General features: G+C 37.7%; 1 protein-coding gene across 7 annotated transcripts in view; it reads right to left on the reverse strand.

Moving 5' to 3' along the window:
• Positions 1–7,435: 7,435 nt before the first annotated feature.
• BMAL2 (basic helix-loop-helix ARNT like 2) overlaps positions 7,436–16,319 on the reverse strand; it is a 38,755-nt gene continuing 29,871 nt past the window's right edge. For 6 of the 7 annotated variants that reach the window (XM_052690645.1, XM_052690646.1, XM_052690643.1 and 3 more), the window contains 5 exons: positions 15,810–15,865; positions 14,921–15,029; positions 11,828–11,915; positions 10,021–10,129; positions 7,436–9,549 (listed from right to left, as the gene is read on the reverse strand). In XM_052690645.1, coding sequence (XP_052546605.1) covers positions 9,416–9,549; positions 10,021–10,129; positions 11,828–11,915; positions 14,921–15,029; positions 15,810–15,865 — 496 coding nt within the window. In that variant the 3' untranslated portion in view covers positions 7,436–9,415. The remainder of the gene's footprint in view (positions 9,550–10,020; positions 10,130–11,827; positions 11,916–14,920; positions 15,030–15,809; positions 15,866–16,319) is intronic. The other variant, XM_052690644.1, reaches the window with a different exon arrangement.

Here is a 16,319-nt window from a genome sequence, read left to right on the forward strand (position 1 = left end):
TATGGGGAGTGGCTGAAGGAGCTGGGATTGTTGAATCTGGAGAAGAGAAGGCTCAGGGGAGACCTTGTTGCTCTGTACAACTCCCTGAAAGGAGGTTGTGGCAAGGTGGGGGTCAGCCTCTTCTCCCTTCTAACTACTGATAGGATGAAAGGGAATGTCCTCAAGATGTGCCAGTGGAGGTTCTCGTTGGATATTAGGGAAAAATTCTCAGAATGAGTGGTCAGGGGCTCGAACGGGCTGCCCAGCGAGGTGGTGAAGTCACCAGCTCTGGAAGAGCTCAAGAAACAGGTAGAGGCAGTATTAAGGAGCATGGTTTAATGGGCAACATTGGTGCTAGGTGGACAATTAGAGTAGGTGATCTTAGAGGTCTTTTCCAACCTTAATGACGCTATGATAAATTGATAAAGCTGTGAATTTCATAACATCTAAGGGAGCGAGTCATTGTCAATTCCAACAGTTCCTTAGAAGTACAGATACTGTCTATGTGGACATACCTTTCACTTTTCTGAAGCCAGAAGCTGATGGCTAAGTATGAGCAAAACACTAAAAAGATTTTATGATTTGCAGAACGAAATCGTTTATGGAATCCAAAGGAATATTTGTGCCAGAACATGAGGATGAAAAATGGCTCACAGGTTTAGCACTTTTGGTAGATTTGACCACTCATTTAAATGAATTTATCTGTGCTGTTTCCAACCATAACAGTGTTTGAAAAGAAACATAAATTACAGCAAGCTGAAGTTGTGGATGCATTTTGCTACATTGTCTAAGCAGAGTCTCGTGAATAGCAAAAAAAATACGCAGCTCAGCTTTTCCTTTTGATGAAGGGATTGAGAACAGTGTTCAAGAGTTCAAAAAAAAAAAAAACCCACCAATTTTTTCATATATTTGTGTGTCCACTTTCACTGGATTTCCTGTTTGCTCGCTGTGGCCCAGGCAGGCAAAAAGAGAGGACACCAAAGGTCTAAAGGCACACAAACGTGTATTTTTTACTTTATGTTGTGCAAGTCCTTGAAGCAGTGAAGTTTAATCGGTGACACCATTAATCCATATTATTTTAGCATTAGTAAATGATTATTATATGAGATACCACCCCCCTTCCAAAACTATGGGAGTCACTGAGCTCCCCCCAGCAGCAACAACTGTGATATCCTCACAGGGTTTCAGACTTGAGGTTCTAATTAGTCTTCTCAGCACTTCAACCATGTAATTCTGCCAGAGTACTGATCAACCAAATCAACGCAAGCAGGGAACCAAGCTTGCTTCTCTTTTGCACAAAGGCTGAGAAGGAGAGAAGCACGCAGTGCATTTTGCACAGTGAAGGTGATGCAAACCCCAACTCATAATTATTCTTGATTTTCATTACAATTTAGGAGTAGGTATTGATCTCATCTACTTAAAAAAGAGCAGCTTCAGCACTGACTGGTCAGCCTTCACCTTAAGCTTGATTAAGGGTCCTGTGGTCATGTCAGGAAACTCCCATTTGTAACAGCAAAGCAGAGGATTGTGCTCCCTCCTCTATTCCCACTTTGGCCTTGTGGATCTTTCTTCTACTGGCATGAGTTGCAACGGGCAGGACTGGAAAGTGTTTTCATTTCCATTTATAGACTGTAGGAAAGAAAGTTAATTTAATTGCTAAAAATACACAGCAATAACAACTAGAACATTGAGAACTAAGAGGCAAAATTAAGAAGTCTCAAAGTGGGATTCTGAGTATGAAAAGAGAAGTCGCATCTGCCTGGTAAAGTTCACAGCTATTTATGTACGGCTTTGCTTAAGCTAAACCATGTCTGAATTCACGTTTGTCCTGGTTTTGTTCTTCTGCCAAGTTTCCTATTTCCATACTAGAGGCTCTGCTCAGCCACTCCTTACTGTTTGCATTTGCTCTGAAGTTTCAGCAAATGCCTTCTGAGCGAGGTTGTCTCTGATGCACAAAGAACGTGGTCATCTGTCAGTTTACTGAAACATGGTCACAAGAAAATGCCATTCATATCTTTTCTAATGTTAATGAATGTAAGCATTTATTTATGACATTTAACTAAAATTTAACTAATGTTGCTGCACTGAAAATCTAGTGAGGTTTAAAATAGAGATGCAGATCACTTCTGTCATTTTAAAATCCAATTTTACCAATGTCTCAATGCAACTCTGATGCTGTCCTGCCTTTGCTAAAACATTATTTTTATTGTTTTTTAAATTATTTTTCCTGTGGCTTTACCTGCTTTGGTTCTTTTTCCTATTTTTTTCTCTTTTTTTTTTTAGTGGCTTTTTTAAAATTTTTTTATTTTTCCTCTTTTGGCTGTTAAAACTTCCACTCAGCCACCAACCAAAGAGGCAATTTAATCTGTGGAGTTAATTCTACCTTACATGCTCCACATGTAAACATGGACATTAAACATTATTTAAACACGTGGCTAATTTAGAGTAGAGCCTGTGAAGAAAGCTACTTACATAGAAATGCGTGTGAGACGAAGCTTTGGGGCAAGGTTTAGACTCTTCTGAATAGTGGTGTGCAGCAGTGCCCAGGCTGGCCCTGAAGTGAAGTGGAGGAAGACAAGCCAATTATGTCAGTCCCAGAAGCTCCACTATCTTCATAATTAGGTGACATCCAGGATTCTCTTTGTGCTGTACCCTATACAAAGCAGCCTGCTCTCAAGAGAGCACAGTGCTATCACACAATTGGCAGTGCTGTTAAAGCAGGGATCCTTCTGCAGAAATAACTAAACCTTCCTCAAAACTGAAAGCCAGCAAACCGCCAACAGCAACATGACCCAGCATTTCTTCACGCTCTGCAGCTATTACTAAAGCACTTGCATAAAAATAGGGGTTATACTTTTCCTAGCTGAAAATCAAACATGCAGTCAATTTAGGTCCCAAACGTAAAACTCATAAAATGAACCTCTTGTTATTTACAGCTCCTGAGAAGCTACCAAGGGCTGCAGTTTTTCAGCTGATGATTAAGTTCAACCATCTTGAGATCACGAGGGAGCGACGATAACAAACATGATTAAGACTCTGTATTTTGTGCCTGGGATTTTAAAAACCTTTTACTTTAATTTGAAACGGACAGTTGGTGTTGGCATATTTTAACTGGATTTGGACATGAACTTGCAAGCAGGATGCTGAAACGCGATTTAAAAAGCATTCATAAAGAGATATGCAACCCCGAGAGCTGAAACACACTGCATCCTCTGCAGAAATATCGAAGAACCTTTTTGCTGTTAACTAAGTTATGGGAAACACGAGCTTATTTTGTTATTTTGGCATAAATATGCTACCTGCCTTTAGACAGAACTTGCTCTCCAATTGTGATTAACTGTGGCTATCTATCTAACTAACGTAGAGTGCATGACGTGAACATTACTGCATATATTTTCCCTTCTTAGCTATGAACAGCTGCACAAGGCTTCATTCTACCAATTCCTGAAATACAGCAACATTTACCAAGTTTGCTCTCATTAAAAGATAGGCCACTATATCTACAAGTCATGAAGTTCTGCTATGATGAGCTAACCTGCAGCTACATGAATTAAATATGTATAGGTCTATTTATGTATCTTGTATGTATCTATACACATTAGGTCCATATATCTATCCAACAGTGACTGCAGCAAAAGAATAGAAGCCTGGCTGTAGAGAGGATTTAGGTCCAGCCAATTCTTCTTCTTAGAACTTCAGTTTTAACAGTCGCACTACAATTAGTCTTAATATTGATCCTGGTCATGCTGAAGCCAAAGGCAAAGAAACTCACTGACTGTTGTGGAATAAGTTTGCATTCAGATGCTGCTAGTACAAATCAGTGAAAAATGCAGAAGTCCACTTTGGACAAAGTAAAAACCTTACAATCTTGGGTCTCCATTCTCAATGAAACTCAACTTTCAGAAGAAACAAAGTCACAAAGAACAAATAACTCTCTGCTCATTACAGCTCTTTCAAGGGATGCATGAAGTCTCCCAGGTTGTTTCACTGCAAGGAACAGCTTTACCACCCAATGGCATACACAAGATTGCACGTATTTCACTGAACCACAGGCAGAAGTGCCCACAAATTTTCTTGCCTAGCAGTGCCCCAATTAAAATTAGCTGTTAACATCTGATCACTGAGGAGGAAAGTACAATCCCATCATCCCCTACAGCACGTGCCCAATCCCTGCAGCCGTGACGTCACTTCACGACACACAAGCAGATTGAGCTAGCAGTACCAAGTACAGGTCAGAAGTTCTGTGATGATGAAAAACTCCCCTCCCTGAAAATCCCATTACTGAGTGATTTCAGAGACTGGAAGTTCTATCTTCCAAGCTCTGAACAACTGTTACTTTGCATTTTCTATAGTGGAACAGTCATCAGGATTAGCAAATGTCTCAGCAAATCTCAGTTCTGTGCACCTTGTTCCCTATAACCCTGAGTTAAGGCTCTCCTAAGCAAGGCACCAGCACCAGGCTGAGGGCAGCAAGATGGGGAGCCAGAAGCAGTAACTTCCCACCCCTTCTAAAAGGGTCCCCTTTGTAACACTAACAAACTGCTCCACAAGCACAAATTTCAACCAGCTCAGCTCCTGGCTCTTTTCAGCCACTGTTTCTGTTATCTGATCATCCCAGAAACCCCAAATCAATAATTACAAAAATGCGACTGAGGATGGATGAGTGCAATAGGCTTGAGTATTCAGTGAACTGAAGCTGCTGCCTTTTACTCCCACTGGAGAAAAAAGTCCAGCCTGGTACTTCAGAACATTTTCCCCTCGGACTGCTACCAATAATCCTCTTCAGCATTTTTAAAGTTACTACCCCTTACGCTTATCAACAAAAGCTGAAATAACATTAGAGTGATGCTGATAAAAAAGCTTACCAGCATGAGTAAATAAAGGTTAAATATGACCAAGATGGAGACAGAAGAACCAACAACCCAGCCTCCTTTGCTTTATCACAGCCATTGAGATCCCATTCCACAGCCCCAGCCATACATGTCCCTTGCCTGCAGCATGTAGAAAATTACATTTCAGATTATTTATGGAAGTAGTTGTCCTGTCTGCTGCCTTTTTTTTTTTTGTTTGTTTCCTGCAACTCTATGTGAATCTTCACTTCATTTGATCTTTTTGTTTATCTACATACTCTCTCGACACTGGACTCTTTCCCATGGCTTTCCACCAGAGCAACTGTAAGAACTCTGAAATAATGACCTCTGATTTCTGAGATACACAACACATGTTTTTATACTGGAAACTCGATGTTCCTTCCAGAACGAGGATATAAAATGCCCCAAAGGTTATAACAAACTAAATACACATCTTTTTTGCAAAGACAACCTATGAACTTGCTGTAATTATTGTAATAAACCACAGCAAGACATCTCCAAAGAACTGTGATTTAAGATTAAAAGCTGTTGGTTCATAAAGGGGTACTATCATAAAACCCTAAGTCATGAGAGAGACAGCACAGAGACAGGAGAGGAGACACAACTGTTTGCTGTCATTTCCAGAACAAGAGGAAATGACCCAAAAATGAACTAGTATCCAAAAATGAAGCTAACAGGAGCCAAAACAGATACGAACAGCTCTTCCTGCAATAGCAAGGATGTTTCCACAGGCTCAGTGCAGTTAGTTCAAATAGACACACTTGAAATGCATCCCTTGGGGTTTGCCAAACAGACACCAAGCGAAGCTGAGGAAATCCCCCAAGCTGAAAGCACTTAAAACTGTTGCTGTGCTTTTCCTATTCTTCATTTTCTTTAGGAGTCGGCTCGTGCCTATGGCTGTTGCATGAACAGGGCAGCCCTACCCACCACAGCTTCTCTCATGCCCCACACAGGATGAAGTCCAGCCAGCCCTGTGCCCTACACAACTCATTTGTTCAGCACAAATGCTCAGCATGTGACTGTATCTTGCTGACACAATGCTAAGTTCACCTGCCTGGTTTGGCATGGGCTTTTTGTTTTTGTTGTTTGTTCGTTTGTTTTGAAGAACAAGAGATTTAGCATCCCTTTAATAACGATAACACAAGCATTATCTGTCCCCAGGAAAGAGGTATTCTTAAAGGCCTGGCAAATCAGACGTGCTCAAAGTATGAGCGATTAAGAAACCAATTTGCTTATTGATCCCATTCTGACAACACAAAATCTAAACATGGAACCACTCTGGTTGAAGAATTTATATCAGTTCATTCTAATTTTTTTTTTTAATAAATATTAAAGCCCCAGTCTTCTACAGTTTAGCCTCACCTGTAAGATTCATGAAAGAAGCAGCTGTTGAAGTTAGATTGGTTTAAAATCACAATCACTACAAATCAGCTGAAATGCTGTAGTATTCAAAGTTCTGCTGTTCTCTTCAGTCTTTTTTTTGGAAACACAACACATTGATACACTTTATATTTACAGAAGAGCCCTGAAGACTGACTCCTTGATTTTCTCCCAGTTGTGCCAAAGTTCTCTAGATGCTGCAGGACAGACCACCGATGTCAGCTCATGCACTCCTGAGATATGGCAAATGCTGTGGAAGCAAACACCTGCCTCCCAAATAGGGCCAGCTGTATCACAGCAACAAACAACAAGCAGGATTTTTCCTACAAACCTTTATGATTGCCGAAGACTGTGCATTTATTTCTAGAATTTTTGGCATAAGAACAGCTGGAGGATAAATTGTATATACCAACTGCCCATACATGCAAATACATCCTTCAATAAATCAGACATTCTGAGCTACTTCATTTCCCTTACCCTCATTTAATGAAGTAAAATAGAAGCTGACACATACATGCACCTCTCTTAGGTCCTTAAGCGTCCTTTAAAAGAAAAAAAATAGACTGACAGAGCTTGGCAGCAGTCCCCCAGGACCTCATATAAAAAGTGCTGTACAAACATGAACTGTATTAGTGAAACTGCTTTTTTGCTTCAAATGGACATGAGAACTCTTGACACGCCTGAGGAAGCCCATCTCTTCCTCACAAGGAAGATGGGAAGTTTCTTAACCTAATTATGACAGCCCTCTGCCACAGAAAAGAGGAGCAATCGAGATGAATCTTCTGGAACACACAGTGTAGTGCAGCAGCACAAGCTGTCCCTCAGCAGTTCATTCACCTCTCCACTTACCTTTCCTTGGATCTATTAACAGCACCATTCTGAAATATGGCTTTTAGCTTTTAAGCTGTAAGAACCAAGATCCACAAATATCTCCACGACCTCTCCGTAGTTGTGCAGAATACAATTATTCTCATCTTGAATGGAGAACAAAATGGTTGCCTTCAGAAAAATCCTATGTGACACAAAACTTTCCAGCTGATTACTTCCTGGAATTCCAGGGAAATGCAATAACATTCCAAAACAGTAGCTTAACTCTGGAAGATCACATAAATCTTGTGCAAGAATTAGTATGCTCCTTCAATAACAACATCTGCACCATTTTCAAACTAATCAGTTAAGAAAGAAACCACACTGAAGAGACTCTGTATAGCTGTAAAGTCATTTACTTACTTATTTCTCTGTCTCAGCCGCAGTACTTCTTGTTTTATTTAGAATTTATTTTTACCTTAATGGTCAAAATCATTTAAAAAAAAAAAAAAAGAAAATACATTTCACAATGGCAAAATTTTAAATTCTGAGTTCACCATTAGTACAAATACAAGTCTAACAATTGTTAGGAACACCTGTGTTGTTGTTCTTTTTTCCCCACTTTGCTGCATGATACAGCCCCAAATTATTTGTCTGTGAAGGAACAAAACAGTTCATTCCAATAAAGCTAAAAAACATGTAAATTTTGGCCCCAGGTCCTCAAGAAACTGTGAATGCAGGAAATCACATGCTGGGTCAGTGCAAAATACTTACAGACAATAAAAAAGGAAAAAAAAATTAAACCAACAAACCATTCTAGAAAACACGGACAAGATGTCACCAAAAGTTCATCATTTCTGAAAGAATTCATATCTGTAAGATATAAAGCTGCTCTGTCAAAGCATAGCAAGTCAGTGCTGACAAACTGTGTATTCATTCGTGGAAAGGTGGCTTCCTACAGTAGAAGCATGACATCTGGCGGCTGCTTGGAGAGAAGCCATCTATTTGTTCACACTTCATTCTGCCTCTGTAAGATCTGGAAGGGCTACCTGCCTCCCACCTTTAAACTTCAAACAGATGTGACAGCGCTTACGGTGGTGCCGACGCTTAAGTTCTCATATTTGTATTAAACAAAGACGCACAAATATCAAGTGCCTTTCAGTGCTTTCCTTTCATTACTTGAACTTAAACAAAAACTTTAAGAAAATCTATGTTTTTATGATATATAATTCACACACAAACTTGTCTATACATTTAGTATCAGAAATAAAAAATCAATTTTAATGTATTTATGCTATATTGTTTTAATGCAATCTATTAAATGCCATGTTCTTGAGTAATCTGCTGTAACTGGGATACAGGTCTTAGAAAAGCTGTCTCTCAAAAGAAGACCATTTTATATAGCACTACATTACACAAATCTTTTAAAAAGTCACAGACTCCAGAAATAGAAAAATCACCCTAATCTCCCAGAACAGAAATACTACAAAGGATACAACAGAATTTTAATATTTTTCCACTAATAGTGCTATCCTCATTCTGGAACTAAGACTATCTATCCAAACTTCTCCAGTCAGTAAATAATCCGCGATAAAACCAAAATGCTTTATTACAGGTATAGCGTTATTTTTCTTAGGTTGTACGCGCTGTCCCTCTAACAACACATCAGAAATAATACAACGTAGCAATTAGGATTTTGTTTCTCATACCCTTACCATTTCTCAGTTTGCGTACTGGAGAAATGACCAAAACGATTCTTCTTAAAACCTTCTCTTCTGATTGGTAAGACCATCTAATGATAACCCATGATCCCAGAAGCGTGCGCTTCGTTTTCACTTTTGACTACAAAAATTGCATTTTTGAAAAGAACAAGGAATCAAAAACTGCATTATGTAGGAATTACGATACCTGATTTTAAAACTGTAGTGTGTGCATATCAGAGTTACGACGAAATGTAATAGTTATAAATATTTTTAGGACTCTAAGTACACTAGGTTCTAGAGAAAGCGACATAGATAATCAACGTTGTCCCATTTGAAGCAAAAAATAAATAAAAGTTTAAGTGTTAAAACTAAGAAAAATATTTCTGTATATTGTACAGTACCTTTTGGATAAAGCTTCTTAGAAAAAATATAAGCATTCCAGTTACAGATAGTTCAGTATTAAAATTGCAAAGTTGCCATCATGGAAAAAAAAAATATTGCATTTTTCCATAGTTGCAGCAGAAACTGTCTCTCCGTGAACAAGGCTTCAGTCTTTAAAAATATATTGATAGTACATAGGAATTCAAATGAAACATTTAAAAAAATACAGTACTGAGGATGTTCGGTTGTTGTGCATTAAGGATTTTAAATTCCTTCTCATTCCAAAAATGAGAACTAGAGAGCCCATTGTATATCACTGAGTTCAGCTGGATCCCCAAGTCCTCCGTCAGCCTCCAAGTAATTCATAAGAGCAGTCATGGCAGTGTCATCATTTTCACATATTGCAAAGTCCAGCTGAGAATTACCACCTAAAAATTATTGAAACATTTATGTTTGCGGTACAAAGCACGAATAATACGGCAACTCTCCCAACAGATTTGTTTTTAAACAGCATCTTTCTCTGAAGTTCAGGCAAACGTGTACAGTAAATGCTCAAAAAAAAAAAAAGTAATGGCTGTATGCAGACAGTCAAAGACTAGCTACTGAAACTCTTCATCCATGCAGTGAAGTTCATGCCACTGAAGCAGAAAGGTGCTTCCTACTATGTTGCCTTGCCTACCTTGAGTGAATGCTCTTTCAAATCCTTACTTGAAGATCATGCCTCAACTGGAGGAGAGCTATAAGACAAGGGGATCTCTATTAAGAGTCCCCTCATCTTAAGACAGATACTGAACTCTCTTGAAATTTTATGATTTCTACATGGTTGTACACTAGTGCACTGAAAAATATGGAATTATTATAAATGTCTTCTCCTACAGCCAAAGAGAAGTAAATCTTACCAAGGAGGGGCTCATTACTGGGAAATGGAATAGCACCTTGGTTTTGTTCTGAAGTCTCCAGAACTTCTGCTTCTGAAGGACATAACTGAATCAACTCTTTATTCGGCACCTGAAAGAACAGAAGTAGTAGAATTAAATACTAAATTTAACCATAGTTATTATATTACTGAAGCAGTAGTTACATATTATTAAAATTAAAATACTATTATTAAATAATGGAAATAGCTGCCAAAGCGTAAAGAACTAAGTAAGAGTTAATAAAAGATATGCATCAAGGCAGATCCATTGCATATTAAAATCTTTTATTTCTTTATTTTTTTCTTTAATTTTTTTATTATAAAAAAACTAGAGTACACACTACCTTGGCCTTTGCTTAACAAAAGGTGATACTTACATATCTCTCAAAGGTACTTCACAGTTTTGGCATCTGCCCTATTGTGTGCTTAACTGAACAATCAGTAAATAAATCCAGCACAACAAGATGCTCTAGTATACAATTTCCATGTCTAGAACCGTAAACTACAAATTCCCAGTGACATCAATCTATGTCAATATTGACACGTTCCTGCTAAAAGATAAAAACCCACATACCTTCTACACGTTATATGCACCATGCTATATGAATCATGAACTCGAGTATTTTCTATTATTAATTTGCATCTTGTTACCATAGGGATGGTGGAAGTCATCCAAATACAAATATACCAGCAAAAAAATATCTTTCCATTTGTTTCACATAGAACACATATAAAATTTAGCAGAACAGATCTCTTGGGTTGCCTGTCTTGTGTATAGTCCTTTAGGAAATTATAATTAAGTTGAAATGCTTTACCAAAGCATTTTAAAACAAACAGCACAGAACAAAGGAACATCTGCAATGAATACAACTAAGTTATCCTTCTAATGTGATTGATGCTGCATGCCAGAAAAAGTTCAGCACATGTATGTCAACTAACTCTTAGGAAGACAGACCTGAAGTAGGGAAGGGGTAAACTGAGCATCATAAAAAAAAAAGAGAAAGCCAAAACAATCCCTTGTACAGAACAGTATTGTTATGCACTGAAAGAGCAATGGAAGGATAGACTGGCTTTAAATGGAAAGAAATTTACATTCAAAGAAGTGTAGATGTTTGTTCATACAGTGCACCATATACTAACAATGATACACAATACACTTAGGTAAATAAATATTTCATTCATAGCTTTAGCCAGTAACTCTAACAGATTAACAGAACAATGCACTCTATTTTTTCAGAAGACTGAAGTACCTTCTAAGCAAAATTTTTAACCATTCGTGAACTGGGAACACGCAGCATGCACCTTTAAAGGGGTCTTCAGGGACACAAAGATTAAAGTAGAGAAAAAACGTTTGAGAAAAAGCAAGAACTGGTGATTAACTTGGGCTGTCAATCTGAACTCAAGCAGGTAAGAAACACTTTTACTCTTTGATGACCACTTAGCAAAAGTTTTAAGGCAATACAAAGCTCAGAAGAGTCCTTATTATGTGAATCACATTCATCAAATAAAGCATATCATATAGCTTCAGCAAAAATCCTAGTAACTGAATAGTGACTGCAGTCCTCTTAGCTTCAGAAAATGGCCCTTTGAGGCTTGAAGTGATGTCCCAGTAACACTAAGGTTGGCATTTCTGCTGCTTTCATGGGTCTTACAATATAAATTTTAATAGCTGCCATGAAACTGGCAATACCTAACACATTCTCTCACAAAAACGTGCCAGAGTAACTGGCCTAAACATGGGCTTTTTTGACAGTAACCTCTCAGCTTTCCACAGACGGTGATATACTCACATTGCTGCAGTTTACAGTTAAAGCTGGAGACGGTGACTTTCTCAAGAGATGTGATGGACTTAACTCCCCAGGTGGTGAAGAATGTAACCTAAAATTATATGTACATGATTTACCAATTTACCAAGTCACACTGATCATGAAATGAAAAACAGCCTGCTGCAGAACCCGCCAGATCTGTCCTCGCCAGTGATGAAATCTGAGCCAGCTAAACCAAGACGTTGTTCTAAATTCTCCTGAAGACTCTAAATTCTCTTGCTCTAGTTTTGATAATACAAAAAGCACAAGAGATGATTAAAGTCCACTGGTCTTAATTGAGCATGCTTGTCTTTTTTCTTCAGTCATCAACACTGACAGACCAGAGAGTACAAGGTTTCATTTATGCATACTGGAATAAATAAGTATTTTTTAAATACCCAAATATAGACAACGTAAGCAAGTTCTGCTAAATGGTGGAGGGAAAACTAACAACACATCCTCTCATCCTCCCTTACCAAACATGCCAGACATGAATATAACATTGGAAATGTTGTACCAGGGCCTTTTGGGTCTTTGTTCCCATCTCCATCTGTTCTTCCTGACTCCCAAGGGACAAGGCTATAGAAGTGCAGCACTCTGAATGCTCCAATTTACATCACATCCTCAGTGGTAAAGGAAGAAAGGTGGGAAACGAGTGAATAAACAGCCTACCTAAAGTAAGTGTAGCTGCTTGAGCAGAATATTTATTAGTCTCCTGCATTCCAGAATCCAGTGCAATTTGGTAAGCTGCACTGATGTCTCTAAATTCTGGGACAGGAAGACCAGATTGAATAACTTTTAGTATTGCTGTAACTGAAGTGATCATTCCTCAGATGCTAAACCAATTCAAATATGCTCATAAATAGAGGTGTAGATATAGCTCTGATATTCTTTTTAACCTGGTCATGTTTAATGCACAGTTATGAAGACAGCTGTGTCTCATGGACATTAAAAAGCAAGAGAGAAAATTCAGGTATTATACGCATTCTGTCGGATTATGTCTGTAGTCACATAATTAACAAAAAAGAGCTGGAGTGAACTTCTTTTCTCTAACTTTGTTCACGTGGTTGAGCATTTTCAAAAGTCAGGGGATCTAAATCAAGAATATCTAATGTTAGAAGCTCTAGAGTAAGCGTCAAGATAAGCTCTATGCTCAGGCCTGGACATTTACCATCAGAGATGAGAACTTCTGCCAATTTACTTTGGTCCTCAAAAAATTTGATAGAATGGCTCTTTCCCTTTAGAAATGGTACTGATAGGAAGACGTTAACAATGGTATTACTAAAGCGTAATATTTTCTCTTTGATGCCAAAAGTATCAATTGGAATTTTTTGTCAGTACTTTTCCTCCTTCTTTATGGATAATGTCAGTAACCTATCAACACACTGCAGATGGATTTTTTTTGTTTTAATAGCAATCCTTTCATCCTGTCACTTCTGATGCAATTATTCCTTCCTTCATTTCATTCAAAAGGAACGGTGCAGTTTGGCTGTTCTAGAAAAGAGACATGACTTCACTGCTGGAAAGGGATTCCAAACTACGGGAAACAGAGTCAAAAAAATCAACCACTGTGACTCATCACATTTTTAAGATCTGGCCATGGTTTTCACTGTTTCAGACAATAAAATACTGTGTTTTGATGAAAAGACAGCTGAGAAGAGAATCACGTTACGAGGAGATAATACGTAATCATGCAATTCAGTGTGCAGAAGAGCCAACTACGCTTAAACAATCTGACAGCCTTTTGCAGTAAGGTGACTAGCTTGGTGGAATAAAGGCATTACTAGTGGAAGGTTTGACTTCAGTGAATTTTTAACACTGCCTCCCATAACATTCTCACAGACAAGCTGACAAGTTGGACATCTACTAAAGTCTAAGGTGGCCTGGCTTGCTATTTTGCAAACTGTGGCTTATTAAACTATTCCTTACAGCTCTACCACAGTTTGCAAAACTGGTATACTTCTTACTGGGAGTTTTAATATTATTGCAGTCCTTAGGCATGGTTGCAAATGTGCTGTTGGAAAAAATTACATGGGATCTTGGAATACATTGCATTTGAAAATATAAACAACTTCTTCGTTTTTCTTTACCTGGACCTGGGAATAAATGACCTAAAGTCAGAGGGATGGCTTCATTAGCCAAAGCTACCATTTGGATGACTGGTCCTATCTTGATAAGATGATTGCTCTGTCATGCTAGATCTGACCTTGACAAAAGTGGTTGGAACCTCTGATGAAGCCTTGATTCCTGAAAGAGCTGTGCATGTGGATCCCCAAAACCCTGGAATTAGCTGGCTCACAGACTTTCTAACAATGTTCTTAAATAACAATATAGTGCAAATTGATATTAAAACCTCTTTGTCTATAAACAAAACCTGGCACCAAAGTGGATGCAAAATACAAAAGATACAGAATATATTCACATTAAAATTGTGTTTCTTCCTTTTTTTTTGGTTTATTTGGTACGCTGTGAAACAAGTTAGTTTTAAAAGGCTGAGTCTTTAATTAACAGCTTGAATCTGGCATGAATTTCAATTTAAAATGGTGCAGTCATATTTTTTTAAATCTACAGCTGGCAACAGGGGAACAATTGAGCTATTACTTTAGTCTGTGTTCAGGACAATCAGGAAGGGACAAAACAGGCTATGAAAGCACTTTACTGTTTCAAGGAATTATCTGTTTGCAGAGTGAATCTATCAGAAAAATATAAGCACCACTCACAGGCAAATAAATTTCCATTCCCTAATGTTTTATCTACTCACTTCAATTTCAAACAAAGGAGCATTACAGTAATACTTCTGAAGATGTAGTTACATAATTCTTCCCTTATTGCATCTCTGGAACAAAATTATTTATCAAGACCAGTGATGTATATGGCCATACATGAGATCTACGTTAGCTTATAATTTGTATCACACAATGCCACTGCTCAACCAAAACATATTTAATCTATGCAATAAAAATGAAACTTGAACAGTCCCCACATGAACACATATCCCCCTTCTCCATCTTTACTTAAAACCCTACCTAAAAAAAAAAACAAAAACAACCCTAAAATATGATATTAAGTGTTTATTACCTTTGTAATTCTAATATTTCATTTGCAATTTCAGTTCCTATACTTCCAGCACCAAGAACTGTTCCAGAGGACATTCCAGGTACACTCACTAAAGACTGTTTTACAGCACCTACAGTTAATAAAATAAAATCTTAAGTTTGTAGCAGTTTCATTATTCAGTGAGGAACAATCATCTTGAGGATTCATTTTAAAGCAGTTTTTGTTCTACTCTCTTACTGTCAGAAATAAAATTCTATAGAACAGCAACCCTATAGGAATCGTTATCTTATTTGAAATACAAAGATAAGTGAATAAAATTAATTTGAAAACTGATGATCTTCAGCAATGTAATTACTAGCTTTAACCATTATCACCTCTATACTCAGACAATTCAAAAAGAATGAGGAAAAAAATACTGGATTTTCACAAACTTTATACTTCAAAAGCAAATATTAAAAAATAAAACTTTATAGCAAGATAAAAGAAAACCACGTAGATACCAGAACTTATGCACAGCAGAGAATTGTTAACAGTATATATATATATATATCTGCTACCCTTTATTCTGTAGCTAAACTCAGTGCACCTGTATTTCTGCAGAAAACCAGAAAAAGCATGAAGAGACTGTGATAGAAGCATTGTGTCCTATCAACCAAAAACTAAGACAAGAGTTACTAGAGAAAAAAGATATGCTGCAAGCCTTTCTGTTCACAGTTACATGAATTACATGAATTAGAATGCTGTAACTAAATGGAATTACTTTTAAAATTACCTCATTAGAATTACCTTTAACATTATTTTCCCTTGTACAATAACTAAGCATGAAAAAAAATCCTGGATTGAATAAACCTAAAGTTTCATGGATTGATCAGGAGATACAACTACGATAACTTTAAGAAGCAACACTTGCCTTCTGCAGGCTGGGAACCATAGGAAACCTGTTCTTCAGCAGACTCATTGTGACCTCTAAGATTTAAAAGAAAAAGCATCAAACAAACAAATCAGAAACATTTTCAACGGTAAAATCCATTGTATTTCTCTTTTATTGCAGTCAGTGCTTTACAAAGAAGATCTAACATGCTGAATCTAGTAACAAAATGAGATATTCCTTACACATCTCAATGTTAAATCCTTTCTACTTTTATCTCTGAAGCACTGAATTAAATGCTCATTTACACTCACTCCCAAAATCAATAACTAAGGCCAATATAGTTGTCTATGTCACACGATGAGAATAAAACTGCCATTTCTACTTATAGGAGGGAGAGCTATTAATCAGAAACAGCTGCTAATAGAACAGATCAGCAGCTACTTTCTGCTAGCAGCTGCTGCCTACCTCCCCTCCTCTAGCTGCAGATGCCTGGATCTCCAGGGCAGGCAAAAGTGGCCTTTGCCTGTTGGCAGCACAGACTGCTTTAAC

Source organism: Tympanuchus pallidicinctus, unplaced genomic scaffold (genome assembly GCF_026119805.1).
Source record: "Tympanuchus pallidicinctus isolate F22 unplaced genomic scaffold, pur_lepc_1.0 scaffold27, whole genome shotgun sequence".
Classification (NCBI taxonomy): Eukaryota; Metazoa; Chordata; class Aves; order Galliformes; family Phasianidae; genus Tympanuchus; species Tympanuchus pallidicinctus.